The sequence below is a fragment of the Canis lupus genome, chromosome 9 (genome assembly GCF_011100685.1).
Source record: "Canis lupus familiaris isolate Mischka breed German Shepherd chromosome 9, alternate assembly UU_Cfam_GSD_1.0, whole genome shotgun sequence".
Classification (NCBI taxonomy): domain Eukaryota; kingdom Metazoa; phylum Chordata; class Mammalia; order Carnivora; family Canidae; genus Canis; species Canis lupus.
The window spans coordinates 8,022,107-8,039,756 of NC_049230.1; the positions used below are offsets into that span (position 1 = coordinate 8,022,107).

Here is a 17,650-nt window from a genome sequence, read left to right on the forward strand (position 1 = left end):
ACACGCACACAACACACGCTCCTGGATGCATATCCATCTCAGCGGGGTGCTGTGTCTATCACGAAAAGGTACAGTTTCTCACTGTTGCGGGTCCGTGAACTTCTGAAAATACCATCATCTTCAAAACGCACATATCTTCCACCTGTGGGTGTTTGCTCAGCTCCCCTGTGTGGTGGGGAGGGAGTTGTCTACAGGCAATCCTCGTGGGAGAAATGCCCATGCTGGGAAGCTAGTTGGGCTGGCTTGTGTGGGCATCACATGTTTCTCAGCTTTGAAACCCAGAGTCCACCCTCAGAAGAGCTGGGCATTCTTCTTCTCGTGAGCCCTCTGGGTGCAACGTTCCCATGAGGAGCCTCTGCCTGAGAAAACACAGCCCTGGGACTCTGTGCTACTACAGATGGCAGCTCCTTGTCCTCCACCAACCACCCCCCGCCCCCCGTTGTCCTTTTGGGTCTAGACTCCACTGTTGCTCTCTGCTGGTCTTGTCACCTGGCGGGCTTGTCACCCTGATCCAAAGGTGATGAATTCCCACCTTGCAGTAGAGGGCTTTTTGCTCAAGATGCACCATCGAAGTGGCTTGGAAGGTTAGGGGAGGTGTGGCTGGTGGGATTCCCCCGTGGAGCGAGAGCAGATGCCTTTGTCCGGAATTATTATCGATTTGTCAATTTATCCAAGGTTGGGTGCAGAACAGGCCTTCCGCATTATCCACATCGAAGCCCCTTGTTTTACAAGCAAGAGGTGGAAGTGTGGTGTCAGCAGAGCTTTCTTCCTATTCAGGCTTCACAGTGCTGGGGGTGGTGTCAGCCCTGCCTGTCCCTGCAGCCTTCCGAGGCCGTCCATCCTGGCTTCCTCCCCACCCAGTAGTCCTCTCCCTTTTATTTTTATCCTAATTTGAACTTTCCCCAATTCTTGCTGGCATCCCCTTCATCCCGATGCCTAAGCATCTCGCGCTAAGACTTGACTCTGAACGTGGAGTGACGCATAATTTCTTCTTCCTCTTTTTCTTTTTCATAGGATAATGGTCTTACTGACATTGTTAATAATGAATAGTTTTATGCCCAGTTTTTAGTGTTTGAGAAGGATTTTAATCGCTTTGATTATATCCTTACCTTCCCTGGGAGGCCCTCGGCTCCCAGCTGTGAGGTAGTTGATGGGAGAACTAGGAGTCTAGCATAACCATGGACTCTGACAAAGCCAAGTGGCTCATCCTGGCACCAAACAAGGCCTTATTATTATTAGCCCTTTGTTTATAACTAATCTGTTCCCTTCAAACTCATTAGCACGCCAACACTGTCCTGCAGTGGCCTGGGGCTATCCTGGTCTGTCTCTTAGTCCAAAGGTCAAACTGTAGGACCACAGGCTTGATTGGCTACTCTTGCCCTGACAAGCTCTTTTGTCCTTTCTTTTTTAAGATTTTATTTATTTATTTGAGAGAGAGAGGCAGAGGGAGAAGCAGACTCCCCGCTGAACAGGGAGCCTGATGTGGGGCTCGATTCCAGGAGATCATGGCCTGAGCTGAAGGCAGATACTTAACCAACGGAGCCACCTGGACACCTTTCTTTGCCCTTTCTAAATCGCCGCAGAGCTGTGCAAGCTACTCTTCTCTTCTCCTCAGGGAGGCACCACTACCAGGCTTACCTTTGGACTTTCATGGGCCACTTCCTCCACTTGCCATGGTTTACTGAGTTAGAAGACTCTATATGCGGTGAGGTTAGGACTTTGATGGAAAGTTTGTGTTACAAAGAATTGGTGGAATGCTAGATCTTGTCCATAGCATATCGCTCCCAGTTTAGGCATCAAAAGGGAAATTTGGACTAGAAATCTCAGGATGAAAGACATGTCTGAGCAAAGAGTTTTGTACTTTGAGCATGTGGTGGGTAGAAGGCAATCCCTGAGAGTTGCAGGCCCTGGTGTGCACTCTGAAGAATCCCCTCTCCTCCTTGGGGTTTCATCCCAGTTGGGTTACTGCTCTGGGTATCCATCAGCTGACTTTGAGTTCATCAAAAGGGAGGTTACTCTGAGTGGGCCTGAGCTGATCAGGGGAGCCCTCAAAAGCAGGAGTTGCCCCTTCCTGAGGCCAGAGAGATTTGAGCTGGCCTTGAAGAAACACAGCCATGCTGTGAATAATCTACGGTTGGGGGCCGCATGGCAAGGACCTGCCGGTGACGCGTATCCCCGGGAGCAGTCCCTAGACAACAGCCCGTAAGTAAAGGCAGACCTCGGTTCTTCATCAACACAAAACTGAATCCTGCCAATGACCAGTGTCTTTGGAAGACAGTCCCAAGCCCCTGATGAGATCATGGCTTTGATTTCAGCCCCATGAGATTCTGAGCCAAGGACCTAGTTTTTCTTGACCTCTGGAAACCAAGATAGGAAATGACAGATGCTCGCAGCCCCCGAATGGGTGGCGTTTTGTGCAGCAGTGGCAACATCACACAAGCAGTCTGTGGGTCTCCCCTCGGGTGTTTGCTTTGGAATTTAGGCTTAGCAAAGAAAGAAGGGGGGAAGATGCGGGTCTTCACCTCCCCACAGCAGGAAGTGGAAAATCATTCCTTAGACGCAGGCAGCTTTGGTACATTTTCAGCTGCCAAGTGCTCATCAAGCCCAGATAACGTTGAATAATTAATTCTGCTCCAAGCGGAGTGATGCCTGGGATAAAGCCCCATTTAAAAAAAAAAAAATCAAGTCTGTTCTTCAAAGCCAGAGCTTCTCTTTTGAAGTGGTTTGCACACTGTTTCCTTAGCATAAAAATGCTCAAAATGGCCACCCTTACCCAAAATACCCCTCCCCTTTCTGCCCTCCTTGGGCCGCCTGATTCTACCTTTCCCAACTGGCTTCCTCTGGGCCGTACACCCTGGCCACAGTCCCGTTTAGGAAGCTGTTGTGTCTCAGCCTCGGAGACACAATCACTGAGACGCACACAGACTATTTTCAGAAATGATTGGAAGCTTCCAGACCTTGGTAGTCAAGATCCCCCCAGGACCTGATGCTGCTGAGTAGGGCTGGATGCCTCCCCACACCCAGGGGCCCCACCACCGCCCATCCCTGCTTCCTCTCTGTCCTTCCCCCACTGGGATGTGGGGGGAGCCCTGGACATGAACAAGAACACAAAAGCTGTGTCAGGGTCTCAACCCCACTCTTCCTCTCCTGGTCTGTCGATGCTGGTGCCTGCTTCTCTGATCCCCTGAATGGGTGTGCGATAGTTCATTACCCTCAGCACGGCGCCGAGGGCACCTCTGCCCCTTCTGATGACCCTCCTCCGTGTCTTACTTTCCATTTTAGGCCATCTTTCCCAGCAATAAGACTTCTAGGTTCTTGTTGCCTGGAGACCCAGTTATTAGGAGGTTGGGCTGTCACCTCAGAAGCTCTCACTTTAGTTTCCTTTTCTCTGTACCTGTGACGTGAGGGTTCCCTGGCCGTCCTGTGTGAGCCAACAAGTGGAAGTCTGTGGTTCCGTATCTCTGGGACTGTGGCAGGCCTGGAGAAACCACATGGTCCCGATCACCCCCCTGTGAACACCACACTCAGACAACTCTCATACGATGTTGTACCTAGTGTGTACGCATTCCCACACCCCCACGTGGAGTGAGTGGTGGTGGGGTCACTTCTGGAAGGGTATGTTGCCTTAGTACGTTGCCTTGACCACAGCCTGGTGGTGGGAGGAGGTAAGACTTGAAGTCAGAAGTTCTGGGTTCAAATCCCTCTTTTGCCTCTGACAAATGGTGCAGTGTTGGGTAAGTCATTAGCTTTTATGACTTGGTTTCCTCAAATGTAAAATGCAGGGACTGGGGAGTTCACTTGGACTCTGCCATAACAAAATAACCACAGAGGGGGCAGCTTAGACAATAGAAGATGAATAGCTTACAGAACTGGCTAGTTCTGGAAGCTGGAAGTTCTGGAAGCTGGAAGTCCCAGACAGTGAAGGTATTGGCAGGGCTGGCTCCTTCTGAGGGCCCCGCGGGAAGGATCCATCCCAGGCTTCTCCCCTTGGCGTGTCGCTCGGCATCTTCTCCATGTGTCTTCACATGGTCTTCTCTGTACATGTGTCTGTGCCCAGATTTCCTTCTCTTGAAAGAACACTAGTCAAATTACATTACATCCCAACCCAACACACTTCATCTTCATTTAATTACCTCTTTAAAGATCTTACCTTTGATAGAGTCCCATCCTGGGGGCACTGGAGGGTTAGGATTTTGACATGTGAATTTTAGTGGTGGGGAAGTTTGGCCCATAGTGGGAGGTAGTATTGCTGCCTGTCAGTCTACACCCAAGAAGATACGGAGGATCGCATATGATAATATAAGAGGGCAGAAGCGGAGCACGGTACGACAAGACGTTTTGTGCAAACAGAGTTGCTTTCTCTAACACTGGTTCGGGCACACGTGTCCAGCGAAAGCCACTGGATGGAGTCTGCTCTCCTGATGCTGTCCTAGAACCACTTGGAAGCCTCTATCATCTGTACAGGGTTCCATGAAGTCATTTGACCTAAGCTTGGCTCAAACACATAATCTGTCTATTGAATCTGTGCTCGGCAATTAGCCCTCAGTGACAGGAGTGGTACTGCTTGGTACCAACTGGGTCGTAAACATGAATGCAAACAAAGGCACTGAAGTCAAGCAGTAGGATTTGGGTCTAGTGGGGTTGTTACCTTAGTGATTTAGATTGTTGGTATTATTATATTTTTTGTAGATTATCACTGAAGCGAAAACAGAAAATTAAAAATGTTTTATATAAAACTTTAAGACCTCTGAGAATGTGTCCTTGGGTCCCCATCACAGAAGCACTGTTTTTGGCAAATGAGACTGAATTTGTGGGTTTAATCTGGAGCAGTTGTGTATAGGTTAGATCCATGCAGGGCTGCAATGTGGTTTGTGGGCTCCCTGAGGGGTGCAACATTTTACGTGTCTGTGCATGTTCTGTGGTCAATTGCAAAAACGGCCACAGGTTCCTCCCAGTTGTCATCCGTACTCTGACAACCTGACACTACATCCTTCCAACAAGAGGTACAGCATATGTATCCACGCCTTCGGTAGTCACGGACTTACTGAGGTCCATAGGATGGTAGCAAATGTGATCCAGGCAGAGACTTGAACAGCACCTGACTTTGGATGTTGCCTTATCTCGCTGCCCTTGAAACCCTGAATTCACCATATGAATTAAGCCCAGTGTAGCGTGCTAGAGGATGACAAGCCACATGGAGAAGAATCCATGTTTCCCAGCCAAGAGTCAGACAACTCCTGGCCAGCAGCCTGTGGGCTGCCAGATGCATGTGCCATCCTAGACCATCCAACCCCTGGGCGAGCTATGAGTCCAGTCAACCTTGACAGAGCCTAGACAGCAGAGCAGCAGCAGTGACCCATTGATTGTAGACTCATGAGCAATGATGATTATTGCTTTAAGCTACTAAGTTCTGGGGTGTTTTGTTACCAAGCAATAAGTATCTGATACACATGCATTCCTCCTCCTCCTCCTCCTCCTCCTCTTCTTCTTCTTCTTGTAAAGAAAAGTCTTATCTTGGGATCCCTGGGTGGCGCAGCGGTTTGGCGCCTGCCTTTGGCCCAGGGCGCGATCCTGGAGACCCAGGATCGAATCCCACATCGGGCTCCCGGTGCATGGAGCCTGCTTCTCCCTCTGCCTGTGTCTCTGCACCTCTCTCTCTCTCTCTCTGTGACTATCATAAATAAATAAAAATTAAAAAAAAAAAAAAAGAAAAGTCTTATCTTTTAGCAGATTTCTGTAAGATCTGAAACCTTTCAAAAGGAGAACATAGGTAAGAAAGAGTTGCTTGAGAAAGCCCAGCTGGGGGGGTCCTCAAATTGTTGAGAAGCCAGAAAAGGCACAGTGTGGATCATATGGGTCTATTTAATGAATTCTAGGAGTAGGCCGAGAAGTAGGTTAAAAGTGATGGGTAATCATTGAGGGTTACAAAGAAAATACCTCAGTGTGCCTAGGTATCTGCATTTCTTTAGATTTATATTTTTGTTTTAAGGAAAAGTTGTATTGCGAGTTAGAAGAAAACACGTAATGGCTTGGAAAATCTGCCAACCCCCATCGCTTTGTCAGCCATGCTCGCAGAAGACGTGGCTCCTGGGAACACAAGCATAGAGCCACTTACCTGGGCCAGCTATTGGAGGGCTGTCTTTGCAGGCTTTCAGAGAGCTGTATCTTTTTGCAGAGCCTGTGCGGTACGTTAAGATCTGTTTTATATGATTAAATAGGCTTGATTATGAATAGTAATTTGGCATCAGAAATAGGAGAAGGTCTTGTCCCTAAAAAGATAGTCTGAGTGATAGCAGACTTCCATAGCTTAAATATAGCTAGAGGTCCGTAATTAGCTTCTGCCATCGTGAAGCTCTGGGCTGAGGTCAGGGAGGACATGGGGAGGAAGGTGGAAGATGTGGCCTTGGAAGGGGTCATGGGCTTCAGAGCGGAAAGGTCTTAACTTCAAGGGGTGTGAGCTGGGCCGTCCTGCTCTGAACCTTCCTGCCAGGAAGGGGAGTGGACATGGAGCCTTCGGGTGGCAAGCCATAGGATTGGGGGCTACCCCCCCTTACGTGGTCTCAGGGCTGATGTTGAGGATCATACGTCATCATCATCAGGAAGGCAGAAGCGGAGGCAGGAAGGTGAGTGGGAAGCCCCACTTCTTGCCATTAGCTAGACTGCCTTGAATATTTCCAGTCTTTTCTTTCTCATTCTACACGAATCCCCCCTTCCATCTCTCTCAAGACCTAAACGTTTTGTGGTCACCTGGGTCTTTGTGTTGTCTGTCACACAACATTCCCCCACCCCCCCTCACTTTGGAGATTTTTGTAGTATTGTTTCGTTCTTGGGAGATTCACGGAGTTAGTGAACGTTGGCCCTGTACTGAGCCCCGACGGGAGAGCCAGAAGACGCGACTCCTGCTTTGAGAATCCCACGATCTTGAGGTCGCCAAGGATGCTCCAAGTTACTGTGCACAGTTTGGTAAATGTTGTGACAGGAGCATGTGTGGGATGTCCAGGGGGCACACAGAGAGGAAGGCTTTTTTTTAAAAAAGATTTTATTTATTTATTCATGAGAGACACACACACAGAGACATAGGCAGAGGGAGAAGCAGGCTCCTCGGGGGGAGCCCAATGTGGGACTCGATGCGGGACTTGATCTCAGGACTCTAGAACCTAAGCCAAAGGCAGACACTCAACCATTGAGCTACCCTGGTGTCCCGAGAGGGAGGAATTTTTTTTTTTTTTTTTTGTATTGGAGTTCAATTTGCCAACATACAGCATAACACCCAGTGCTCATCCCATCAAGTGCCCCCCTCAGTGCCCGTCACCCAGTCACCCCCACCCCCCACCCACCTCCCTTTCTACCACCCCTTGTTTGTTTCCCAGAGTGAGGAGTCTCTCATGTTCTGTCTTCTTTTCTGATATTTCCCACTCATTTTTTCTCCTTTCCCCTTTATTCCCGTTCACTATTTTTTATATTCCCCAAATGAATGAGACCCTTTAATGTTTGTCCTTCTCCGATTGACTTATTTCGAGGGAGGCATTTTTAATCCAAACTAGGCTGGGTCTGTTTAGAAAAGCTTCCTGGAGGAGGAAGCTCAGTCTTCTTCAGCCAAGATTTTAAAGGTATCTAGCATCCAGCTTGAAACCTGCCCTGCTGGCCATTGATGGGATGCTGTGCTGTTGCCAGAGGCAGAGAGGACTGAAGCTGAGTTGCCTTCCTAGTGTGCTCGGGCAGGGCAAACCAGCAGGAGCCAAGTACTTTGAGCTGTGTCTTCTCATCTTTAAGGCTCCTGGTTATGACTTATGATCCCTGAACACATAGGTAAACTGAGGTAGGAAAGACAGCAGCGTCCTGCCTGAAGGAGCCGGAGGCAGGATTGTACCCTCTGCCTCAGTGTCTCTACCATTCTGTGTCCCTGTTTGCTTTGAGGCCAGCCACTTGTCACCCCTAGGCCAGCCAGGCCCTGGGCAGCAGGACGCTGCTGGGCTCCCTGGGAGAGAAGGTCATCTATTATGTAAGTGTCATCCCTATTCTGGCTGGCGATCAGGGGCGACATTTAATTTTTTTTCCATTATGTGGAATAATTTAAGATTGTGTTACGAGTGTCATTACGACTGCAATTTCCCGGTAATAAAAACAGCATCAATTATTTAACGTCACCTTGTGTGTCTGGGTTAAGTGGGGATGATGGGAGGCAGAGGCTGGGCAGCGGGAGGAGGCAAAGCCCACAGGGGCTCCAGGCACCTGCCCTAGCATCAGCTCGCCCCGAGTCCCCAGGGAGGGGCTGCAGCCTCTCTCGGACCCTTGTTCCCTTCTCCGTTGGGTGGAACACTGCCTCGCTTTAGCTGTGTCTGGGTGGCTGGCAGGGGCACTAATTAATCCTCCGACCTTTCCCTTCACTCGTCATTTGAGAGCCCTGACCGGCTAGCCAACCTCAGTTAACGAGACCGGACTCCATGGGGTTGGGGTAGCTCAGAGTCACCCCAGGACTCCCCCGGCCTGAATGAACATGGCAGGCAGTGTGCCCCATGAGTATCAGGGTGGCCTACTTTGCTCTCCCCTGACAGTTATTCAGAGCGGTTGACATCCTGGTGGGAGATGAGCCAGAAACAGGGGACTACACAGACTTTGGCCATTGGGAGTTGGAGCAAATGTGTCAAACTGCCTGCAATGAGTTTTGGGGGCTGCTGGGCTTTAGCTCCCAGCCGCATGTGTCCAGCTGTGGGTCAGCAGGGGGTTTCCGTTTGCCCAGATAGACTTCTTCTTCTGGGCACGACTGCAGCCTCTTGGCTGTGCCCTGGGCTTTGCCTTGTGGGGCTCATTTCTCTGGGGCTCCAGAAACTTCAGTGACCAGTGGTTGTCCTCCCTCATGCCTGGCATTGCACACCCTGATGAGTGGCACCCGGACTGTATTTCCTAGAGGAGATATATGTATTATCTTCTGAAGCCTTTACATTGTCATATCAGGCATATTGTGGGGCTGCTTTCATCTGCCCTCCCCCGATTTTATTTCTTCCTTCTCTCCTTTCTTCTCCATTCCTTCTCTTTTGCTTCTGGAAAGTGCTAATTATTCTCCAGCTCCTGCCCCCTTGCACAGCCCTTCCAGAGTGGGTGGAAATTGCTGTGTTTGTTCTGAACCAGACACTTGCTTTGAGCCATTAATAATAATAATAATAATAATAATAATAATAATAATTAATAATAATTCTGTTGCAAGAAGACAGCAGTCTCAAGTTCCATGGCCCTGGGTGGTATTGCCTGGTGCCTCCCAGCAGCCCCCTCCCCGCTTTTGGGGCCACGCTGGATTCGGAGGGGAGGCTGGGGATGGGGAGGGTCTGGGAAGAGCTGGAGGCGGACTTGGAGGAGGGGCTGGTGCAGAAGAAATCAATCTTGTACTTTGGGAAGGAGCCTGCATGTCTGGCACCTTGATGTTTGGTGACACAGCAACCCCAAACTGCACAAGCGAAACTGCCAGAGAGAGGGGAGGGGGACCCATCCCCCTCTGATGGTTGAGAGTCAAGAGCAGCTTGCATTAGTCAAATGTCTGCCCTGAAGGGATCACGCTCTCACCTTGCTGAGGTAAGAGGGCTGGCAAGGATGCAGTGGGGAACACGAATGGAAAAGCTTTGCAGAAGATTAAAAAAGAAAATAAAAGTCCCAGAAATGTAAGGTGGTGATAACACCAAGTAAAGAGGGCTGTGCTGCCATCAGCAAAGCAAGAGGAGGGTGCAGAGGAGGAATTTCTCCCTGAGGTCTTGGTCACCGATGCACCAGCCCAGGTTGTATTCAAAGCAGTGCCCCCTCCACCTGCAGTGTATGCACTCGGGGAGCAGACGGGGCTCCAGGGAGTGAGGAGTAGGGTCGTATCCTGCAGGATGGTCCCACAGGGGCTTCCTGACTTTCCCCCCACTTTCCTGGGTGTTATGATAAAGCCACCAAAGCAGCATTAGCATCTCCCCCAGGGGCCATTCCTTGAAATTCCGAGGGATGTATTTCTATTTCTGTTTTCCTCATCAGCCTTGAGAGCGGAGGGTGGGGGATGTTAGAATCCCAGAAGCGAGTCTGGAAGGAGTGCTGGAGGCCGGCCACTGTCTGGGCCCAGAGACGTGTGGGGAGCGTCGCCAGGCATGGGCCGTGGAAGCTATCCTCGGCTTCACTCTGGACGCTCCCGGTGGCTCTCCTGCTGCACAGCTGGGCCCAGGCCTTCGAAGGCTGGGTGTGGGGTGGGGCTCATGGAGGGGCTGGGACAGGTGGGATATCCTGGGCCCTCGTTTAGCTTTTATTTTTATTTATTTTTGTTTTTTAATTTTTATTTATTTTGTATATTTTTTATTGGAGTTTGATTTGCCAACATGTAGTATAACACCCAGTGCTCATCCCGTCAAGTGCCTTGTTTAGCTTTTCGAAGGACGACTACTACTACTACTACTACTACTACTACTACTACTACTACTACTTCTTTTTCTTCTTCTTCTTCTTCTTCCTCTTCTTTTTTAAGATTTTATTTATTTATTTGAGAGAGAGAGAGAGAACAGAGGGAGAGGGAGAAGCAGACTCCCCGCTGAACAGGGAACCCAAAGAGGGGCTTCATCCTGGAACCCTGAGATCATGACCTGAGCCAAAGGCAGATACTTAACTGCCTGAGCCCTCAGGTGCCCCTAGAAGGACACCTTCTAAGTGAAGTTGCAGTGGGATAAAATGGTGAAAGGAGGGACACTGGGTGGCTCAGCAGTTGAGCATCTGCCTTAGGCCCAGGGGGTGATCCTGGAGACCTGGGATCGAGTCCCACATCGGGCTCCCTGCATGGAGCTTGCTTCTCCCTCTGCCCATGTCTCTGCCTCTCTGTCTGTGTGTCTCTCATGAATAAATAAAATATTTTTAAAAATAGTGAAAGGAGATGGCAGGGCAGGGGGAGGCTTGCCTTGTAGTGCCTTGCTGGAAACTCGGTCTTCAGAAATCAGTGTGGCTTCTTCCTTACTTTCAGGTCTTCGCTCAAACACCACGGTCTCAGAGAGGCCTCCCTCAGTATCTTATCTAGAGGAGCGCTCCATCCTTACTATTTCCCGCCCTGCTAGCACACCTGTCAGGTGCTGGAGCAAAACCTGGCCCAACGCTGAAACCCAAAGCTGAAACCCAAAAAACCCAAACTTGAAAACCCCAAAAACCAAAAGCCAGGACACATATCCCATTCTTCTGGGAACTCCTTGCTAACTGGCTGGAACTCCCATTTCCTCTTGCACTATCACTTCCTGGCACTCTATTTTATATTTATTGTTACTTTATTGTCTGTCTCTGGAAGGAGAACTGCAAGATTCACTAAGGCAGGAGGATTTGGCTACTTTTTTTTTTGCCAGAACCTGGCTTAGTTCTGATACACAGTTGATGCTTCATAAGAATTTGCCAGAGGGCAGCCCGGGTGGCTCAGTGGTTTGCCCTGGTGGCTCAGTGGTTTAGCGGCGCCTTCAGCCCAGGGCGTGATCCTGGAGACCCGGGATCGAGTCCCACGTCGGACTCCCTGCATGGAGCCTGCTTCTCCCTCTGCCTGTGTCTCTGCCCCTCTCTCTCTCTCCCTCTCTGTGTCTCTCATGAATAAATAAATAAAATCTTAAAAAAAAAAAAAATTTGCCAGAGACACGAAGGCAGGCAAGGCAGTCTTCCTAGAAAAAGTGGCAAAATTCTTATCTTCACAGTAAAAAAAAGAGAGTCTGTGAGTTTCCAGCGTTCCTGACAAGATGTGGAGCTTTGGGGGCCCTGAGCATCCTAAATTGTTCTAAGTGTTCCTCAGCCTCAGCCTGGTGACGTTTGGCCAGGTCACTTTTTATTGGGGGGCTGTCCTGTGCAGTTAGGATGTTTAGCAGCCCCCCACCCCTCTTATGCCCATTAGATTCCAGTACCATTCCCTTTCCTGACCCCTGCACAGATAAAGTGCCATCTCCAGTGTCCCCCCAGGCCACAGAATCACTGAGGCCGAAAAACCAAGGTTCTCAGTTACAACCAGGTCTCTCGGAGCTGCACCTTGCTAAATGGGCCAGATAAGCCACGTCGAGCGTCTGCATGCTGTGGCATTTCTGCTGTAATGAAATGGTTCTCTTTCCATATCCTTTCCCCAGTTATGCATCAATCACATTATAAAAAAAAAATCACATTATTAAGGAAGACAAAGGAAGGAAAATCAGCCGAATCACCATCACGTAGTGAAACACGTCTTTTCTTGGTGCAGTAATTCCTCAGATGTCAGCGTGAGGCATAGAATTAGAAATAATTAAAGCATATAAACAAACAAAGAGCTGTGACTAGCTGGCCCATGGCACAGCATAGGCACCAGCTGTCACTCGGGGGTGCCAAGAGGGAGTTTCTACAGGGGGAGAGACTGGCCCCCTCAAAGCCCCTTCTGTCCCCACGAGTCTGTCCATCTGTACCGCCAACCTTGACTGTGATATGGTGTGACAGGCTGCCTCTCTTTGTGCTCCTTCCAGGGACAGAGTAAGGGAGATCCTGCAGCCACTGGGACTCCATAAAGGGACCGAGGACCCAAAGGAGGGGGAAGTTCAAACAAGGCCATGAAGCTTTTTTCTCCCTCTTTACAACAAGGTTCAAGGAGGTGTTGGCACCCTTCTTTATTTTAATTTTATTTATTTTTAAAATATCTCATTCATTTATTCATGAGAGACACAGAGAGAGGCAGAAACACAGGCAGAGGGAGAAGCAGGCTCCCTGTGGGGAGCCCGATGAAGGACTCGATCCCAGGACCCTGGGATCACAACCTGAGCCAAAGGCAGATGCTCAGCCACTGAGCCACCCAGGTGCTCCAGCCCCCTTCTTTAATGTGTGATGGAGGATGTTGCAAGTAAAACGATTAGGACAGTATCGATGTATTGGACAAATGGGAAGACGTGAGAAGAAGGGCTTGTGTTTTCATTTTCAAACATGTAGTTGGAAAGAAATAATGAATTAAAATATCTGAATTATTAGATTCTCTTTCTACTCCTGATCCACAAATGGACAACAAATGTGTGTGCATGCACGTGTGTGCCTGTGTGCGTGTGTACGTGTGTGTGTGTGTGTAAGACACAGCCAGGCATGACTTTGATGAAACTTTCTTCATGAAAGAGGCTTAACCAAGAATTTTAGTAGTTGCTTATAAACGGATGCGTTACAAGGACTGGATCACCAGTCTTCTCTGCCGTACTAGAGACATGTATTTTAAACGGAAACTTCTATTTGGAACTATTTTTGCCTGGATTTCAGAAAGTATCTGTTTTGTTTTGTTTTTTTTTTTTTCCCATTTAAATGATCTACTCACCTTCCTTCCCTTAGCAACTAGTATCAGCGTGTTTGGATGAAAGTGGAGGATGAAAGCCATTTTGGGGGTGCTTACCCATCTTCCTCATTTCCTTTGGGATCCTGAGTAAGCAGTCAGTCAGCAGGGTCAGTGGGTTTCCATGGAAGAGAAGCTTGGCCCCATTATGGATTCATTTATCTGTTCCTCCCAGAACACAGGCTCCATGAGAGGCTGTGACTTTGTCTTGTTCACCAAGTAGCCACAAAGTGGGCAGTCTATAACCATTTGTTAACTAAACATGCGGATGTTTAAAAACAAAGTTTTGCCTACCTAATGCAAAGACAGTCTCCTTAACTAGCTACAGACAAAGCACAAGGGCCACATGGCTGTCTTAAGGTCCATCTGGACTTTACTCCAAATATGTTGGGTCCCTGAGACTGTCATTGTTTCCTTCTTTTGAGGTACCTTTGTTTGGATCTTTTCTCTTTTGGATCTCATGAGAAACGTGAAGGTGGTCAGTTCCTACAAATGTTGACCTTGTCCTGGTAGCACGGCTGCTGTCCGAGACAACCTGCCATGTAGGCTTCTTCGGACAGTTCAAGGGCTGAGTCCCTTGGGTCCCTTGTCCGTGGGATGGGGCCCCATCTTTCCCAGCATGTGTTTTTCCCGTTTCTCAGATCAGCATCGATTGACCCTCAGATCTCAGAGTTTTTATCATCCCAAAAGCTCTACAACCTGAAAGCTTGTCGTCATCCTTGTGAGCCAGCCCGGCCTGACATCCGGGTCTGGCATTGGCCCAGCCCTGGCACGTCTGGTGGTAGAGACTAGCAGGCTGCCTGGGCAGCTCTGAGCTGGAGGGGTCTGGGGAGTGAAGGTAGTGGGGGTGTTACAGTGACGCCACTGCTTCTTGTTTCAGGGTGCAGCAGAGGACCCCCCGACGGCCCTGGCACTGAACTTCGCCCCTGCGTTGACGAAGAAGTCTGACACTGAGGGTCCCAGGCTGCTCTTCCCTGAGAGTGAACTTTCCATCCGGATAGGTAGAGCTGGGCTTCTTTCAGGCAAGCTCCCTGCAGACCCTGGGCTGAGTTAGGCAGCATAGGCTTGGGCCTGGTGGCAGAGGAATGATGAGCGAAATGGCCAGTGTTCTGTCCTTCCAGATTACTTACCCCAGCATTGCACAGGGCTGAGCTGGTGTTCGGCCCCGTGCCTTCCTTTCCTGTTGTTCTCCAGACCACTGGCTTGCCACACGGGAGCTCACAGGGCCTTCTCTTTGTCTCCCAGGCATGGCCAAGTAGACAGGGACCCCTCAGATGGGCCTGGGCTGATTTGGGTTACAGCATCTGGCATTTGTCCCTCTGTCCCCCCATCTCCCAGTCTCAGGACAGGACTGCCCCTCCTTGCCTCCTCATCATCACTCGCTCACTCAGGGCATTTGGTGAATTTAAGGCCCACGTAGCACGAGGAGAGGTGGATGCCATTCTATCCCTTTGAATTTATCAAATTCCCATGCTGTAAAATGTGTGCCTCCCCTGCCTTCCCCACTTCTTCTGTAGACCACAGACTTGGAGACTAAAACCACAGAAAGGATGCTGGGAACGGGGTGCCTCCCCTCTTGCACAGAATTCTCTCCTGAATGAATCGGGGAGAAACAGACTGGCGACAGGTCTTTGCCTTAGTGATTCAAGGGGGAACAGTCCTTTCCTGTTTCCGGGAGGTATTTTAATTTGATCTTTTCACTGTGTGTAGGCTCAGGCAATCTCTAGGCCTCAGGGGGACTCAATGTACAGAAGTTATAGCGATGCCCGTTCTCGCCGATCTGTGTTCCGATGGGGTCCTGCACGAATTATTCGTGGAGTATCTTCCCCACTCGGGTTGATCCTCACTGCCTCTTACAACTTCCTGGGTGGGATGTTAACAGGAAGTGCCAACTCATCTAACATCAGCTCACGTAAAAGAGGGATAGCACAAAAATTCTGTGCCCTGTCTCCAATCCCATACACCATTCATACTCAAATCAAAGCGACTTGGGTGTTTTCTTCTGTTCCCCTTCTTTGGAGAGTTGGGAACTATCTGGAGACCAGGACAGGGTGCTGTCCTCTAGAAAGCTTTTCATTTTTCATGCCCAACCCTGGGAACACAGAGACAGAAGCTTCTAGCAACTCTTACTATGCTGGCACTCTTGCGTAGCCCTCTGAAGACTTTATATAAGTCCTCATTCTGAATCTTCTCTGGGATAAAAATTGGCCAGATTTTATTCTATCTCATTTTTTATCTTTAAGGCCACGTGATGGGGGTGAGGGTAAGGGTTCATAGCCTGTCAATCAAAAAGGGTAAACAGTGGCATTCCCCTTGATAGACCTTGTCCAGCGGGCCCATAAGAACCTAGGGCCAGGGGAGTTGGCTGTGCAGGAGAGCCTTCCGGGACTCTTGGATCTTCCTGGAAACCCAGGGTGAATCAGTGAAGGGAGGGAGGGCTATGTGGCAGGGAGATGAAGTCCCATCCTCTGCTCAGGAACACCAAGGCACAGCCCGTTACTGAGCTACCCTCGGTTGCTGTTGCTAAGTGGTCAGATGCAAAGGCAAAGATGCAAAGATGCAAAACCATCACAAAAATGGTTTGCTGAACCTCAGGGAGCCCGGCCATCTCCATGAAGGTCGCTCTCCTGCACACCTGGACACAGCTGTGGGTGTCAGGCAATTGGAGACTCTCAAGCTGATAATGGCTATTTGCTGACCGGCCGCATGCAGATCAAGCCCAAATATGCATTATTTGTGCCATCTGGATCTGCCCTTAAGCTGGCTGTAAATGGAGCAAGGAGATCAGCTTAATGAGTATTTAGTGAATAACATCAGCCTTTAAAAAATAATATTGGTGCTGCTGTTATAATGTTCCATAATTGGTTCAGTGAGAGGAAAAGCCAGAAAAGCCACAGTGTGGGAGAGAAGGTTCAGCTCTTCTGAGCGGTGGCAGCAGCCCCGCCGAGCTCGGGAAAGCATTTATGAGATACTTTCCTATTTATGTCTTGGTGCCAAATGTTTTACGAGATCAACTATTCTCAAGGCTGGGGATATTTTGGGACTTAGCTGGACCAGAAGTTCTTTTAAAACCACCAATCTTTCTGTCTCTCTCTCTTTCTCTCGATCCAGCTATTTATTTATCTCTCTCCAACAAATTTTCTTTTAATTAAAAAAGTAATAACACGGATTAAAAATAGAAAAGTTAATTTTTCTTCCAACTTCAAACCCAGGCTTGAAGTTATGGTCCAGGCTTCCATCTCAGGCACACACACAGTTTCTAGTTTCCTGTGTATCTGTTCTGAAATATTATGTTTATACGGTCATGCTTAGCCCATTGTTTCTTACCTCATGTTTTTCAGCGAGCAACCTGTTTTGGCCTTTGTTTCCCGGGATGCTCAGAGATTCATCCCTCTCTTGTTACTGGCCATGATCTTCCTTAATTAGTCCCCTCTTGATGGCGTTGTAGGTTGTTTCCGGTCATTTGCTTTTATAAAGAATGTAGCAGAGAGCCTTTTTGTAGGTATGTCCCTGTGGGCAATTAAATTGTTGAGTAATTTCTGGAAATTAGGCCAGAGGTTCCGTGCATCTGGGGTCCATGAATGGGCACCAAAGGGTTCATATATCTCATGCAATTTTATGCCAAATAATAACGTGTTTTTACAAGCCAATGGTCTATAACATCCATCACACTTCAGATTGGCTTCATGACCCCTGATGTTCATCTAGATCTTGGGGTGGTTCTTTTTTTTTGTGTGTGTGTGTGAACCTTCCCCATTCAGTTCGATTCTTTCTTTCTTTCTTTCTTTCTTTCTTTCTTTCTTTCTTTCTTTCTTTCTTTCTTTCTTTCTACTAGTAATCCCTCTAGGTTCAAGGACGGTAGTAAAAAAGTGAATCAGGCCATTTTTTTTTTTTTTTTTTTTACTAATAGTTAACTACCCATTTCAGTCTGTTGTTTGTTCTGAGGGCAGATGTTGAAACTCTTTTTTTCAGGAGTGAGGTATTTTTTTCCATTGATCCATTAGCATTGGGCAGATGGAGAATTGTCTATAATTCTGCGTATCCGTGGAAGGAATGGGGGTAGGCATTATTTTCCGGTAAATAGGTGGATTTAATTTGGGAAATTATTTAGTTAGGAAGTGGCACCTGTTTATTGTCCATAAACTTTTCCAAAGCTTGTCGGAGAGGACTTGAGTCAGGAAAGCATAAGGTATAAGAAACTCTAGTTAGAAACAGATTTTTTTTCCTTAATGCCCTTTTCTTTTATAATAGGAGAACTTGCCTGGCAGGCATAAGTCTAACTAGGTGGCTTGGCCAATTAGAAGCCATGTTTTGCAAAATGAAAGCGACACAGACCTAGCGGGT

General features: G+C 48.6%; 1 protein-coding gene across 14 annotated transcripts in view; it reads left to right on the forward strand.

The window, feature by feature from the left end:
* The window catches only part of SLC39A11 (solute carrier family 39 member 11), a 403,217-nt gene that overhangs the window by 164,701 nt on the left and 220,866 nt on the right, over nt 1-17,650 (forward strand). For 12 of the 14 annotated variants that reach the window (XR_005364223.1, XR_005364224.1, XM_038546727.1 and 9 more), the window contains one exon: nt 14,187-14,328. Coding sequence is in view for 12 of the 14 variants with exons in the window: in XM_038546727.1 (XP_038402655.1) it covers nt 14,187-14,328 (142 nt within the window). In the remaining 2 variants the exon portion in view is untranslated. The remainder of the gene's footprint in view (nt 1-14,186; nt 14,329-17,650) is intronic. The other 2 variants (XM_038546729.1, XM_038546732.1) reach the window with 1 other exon arrangement.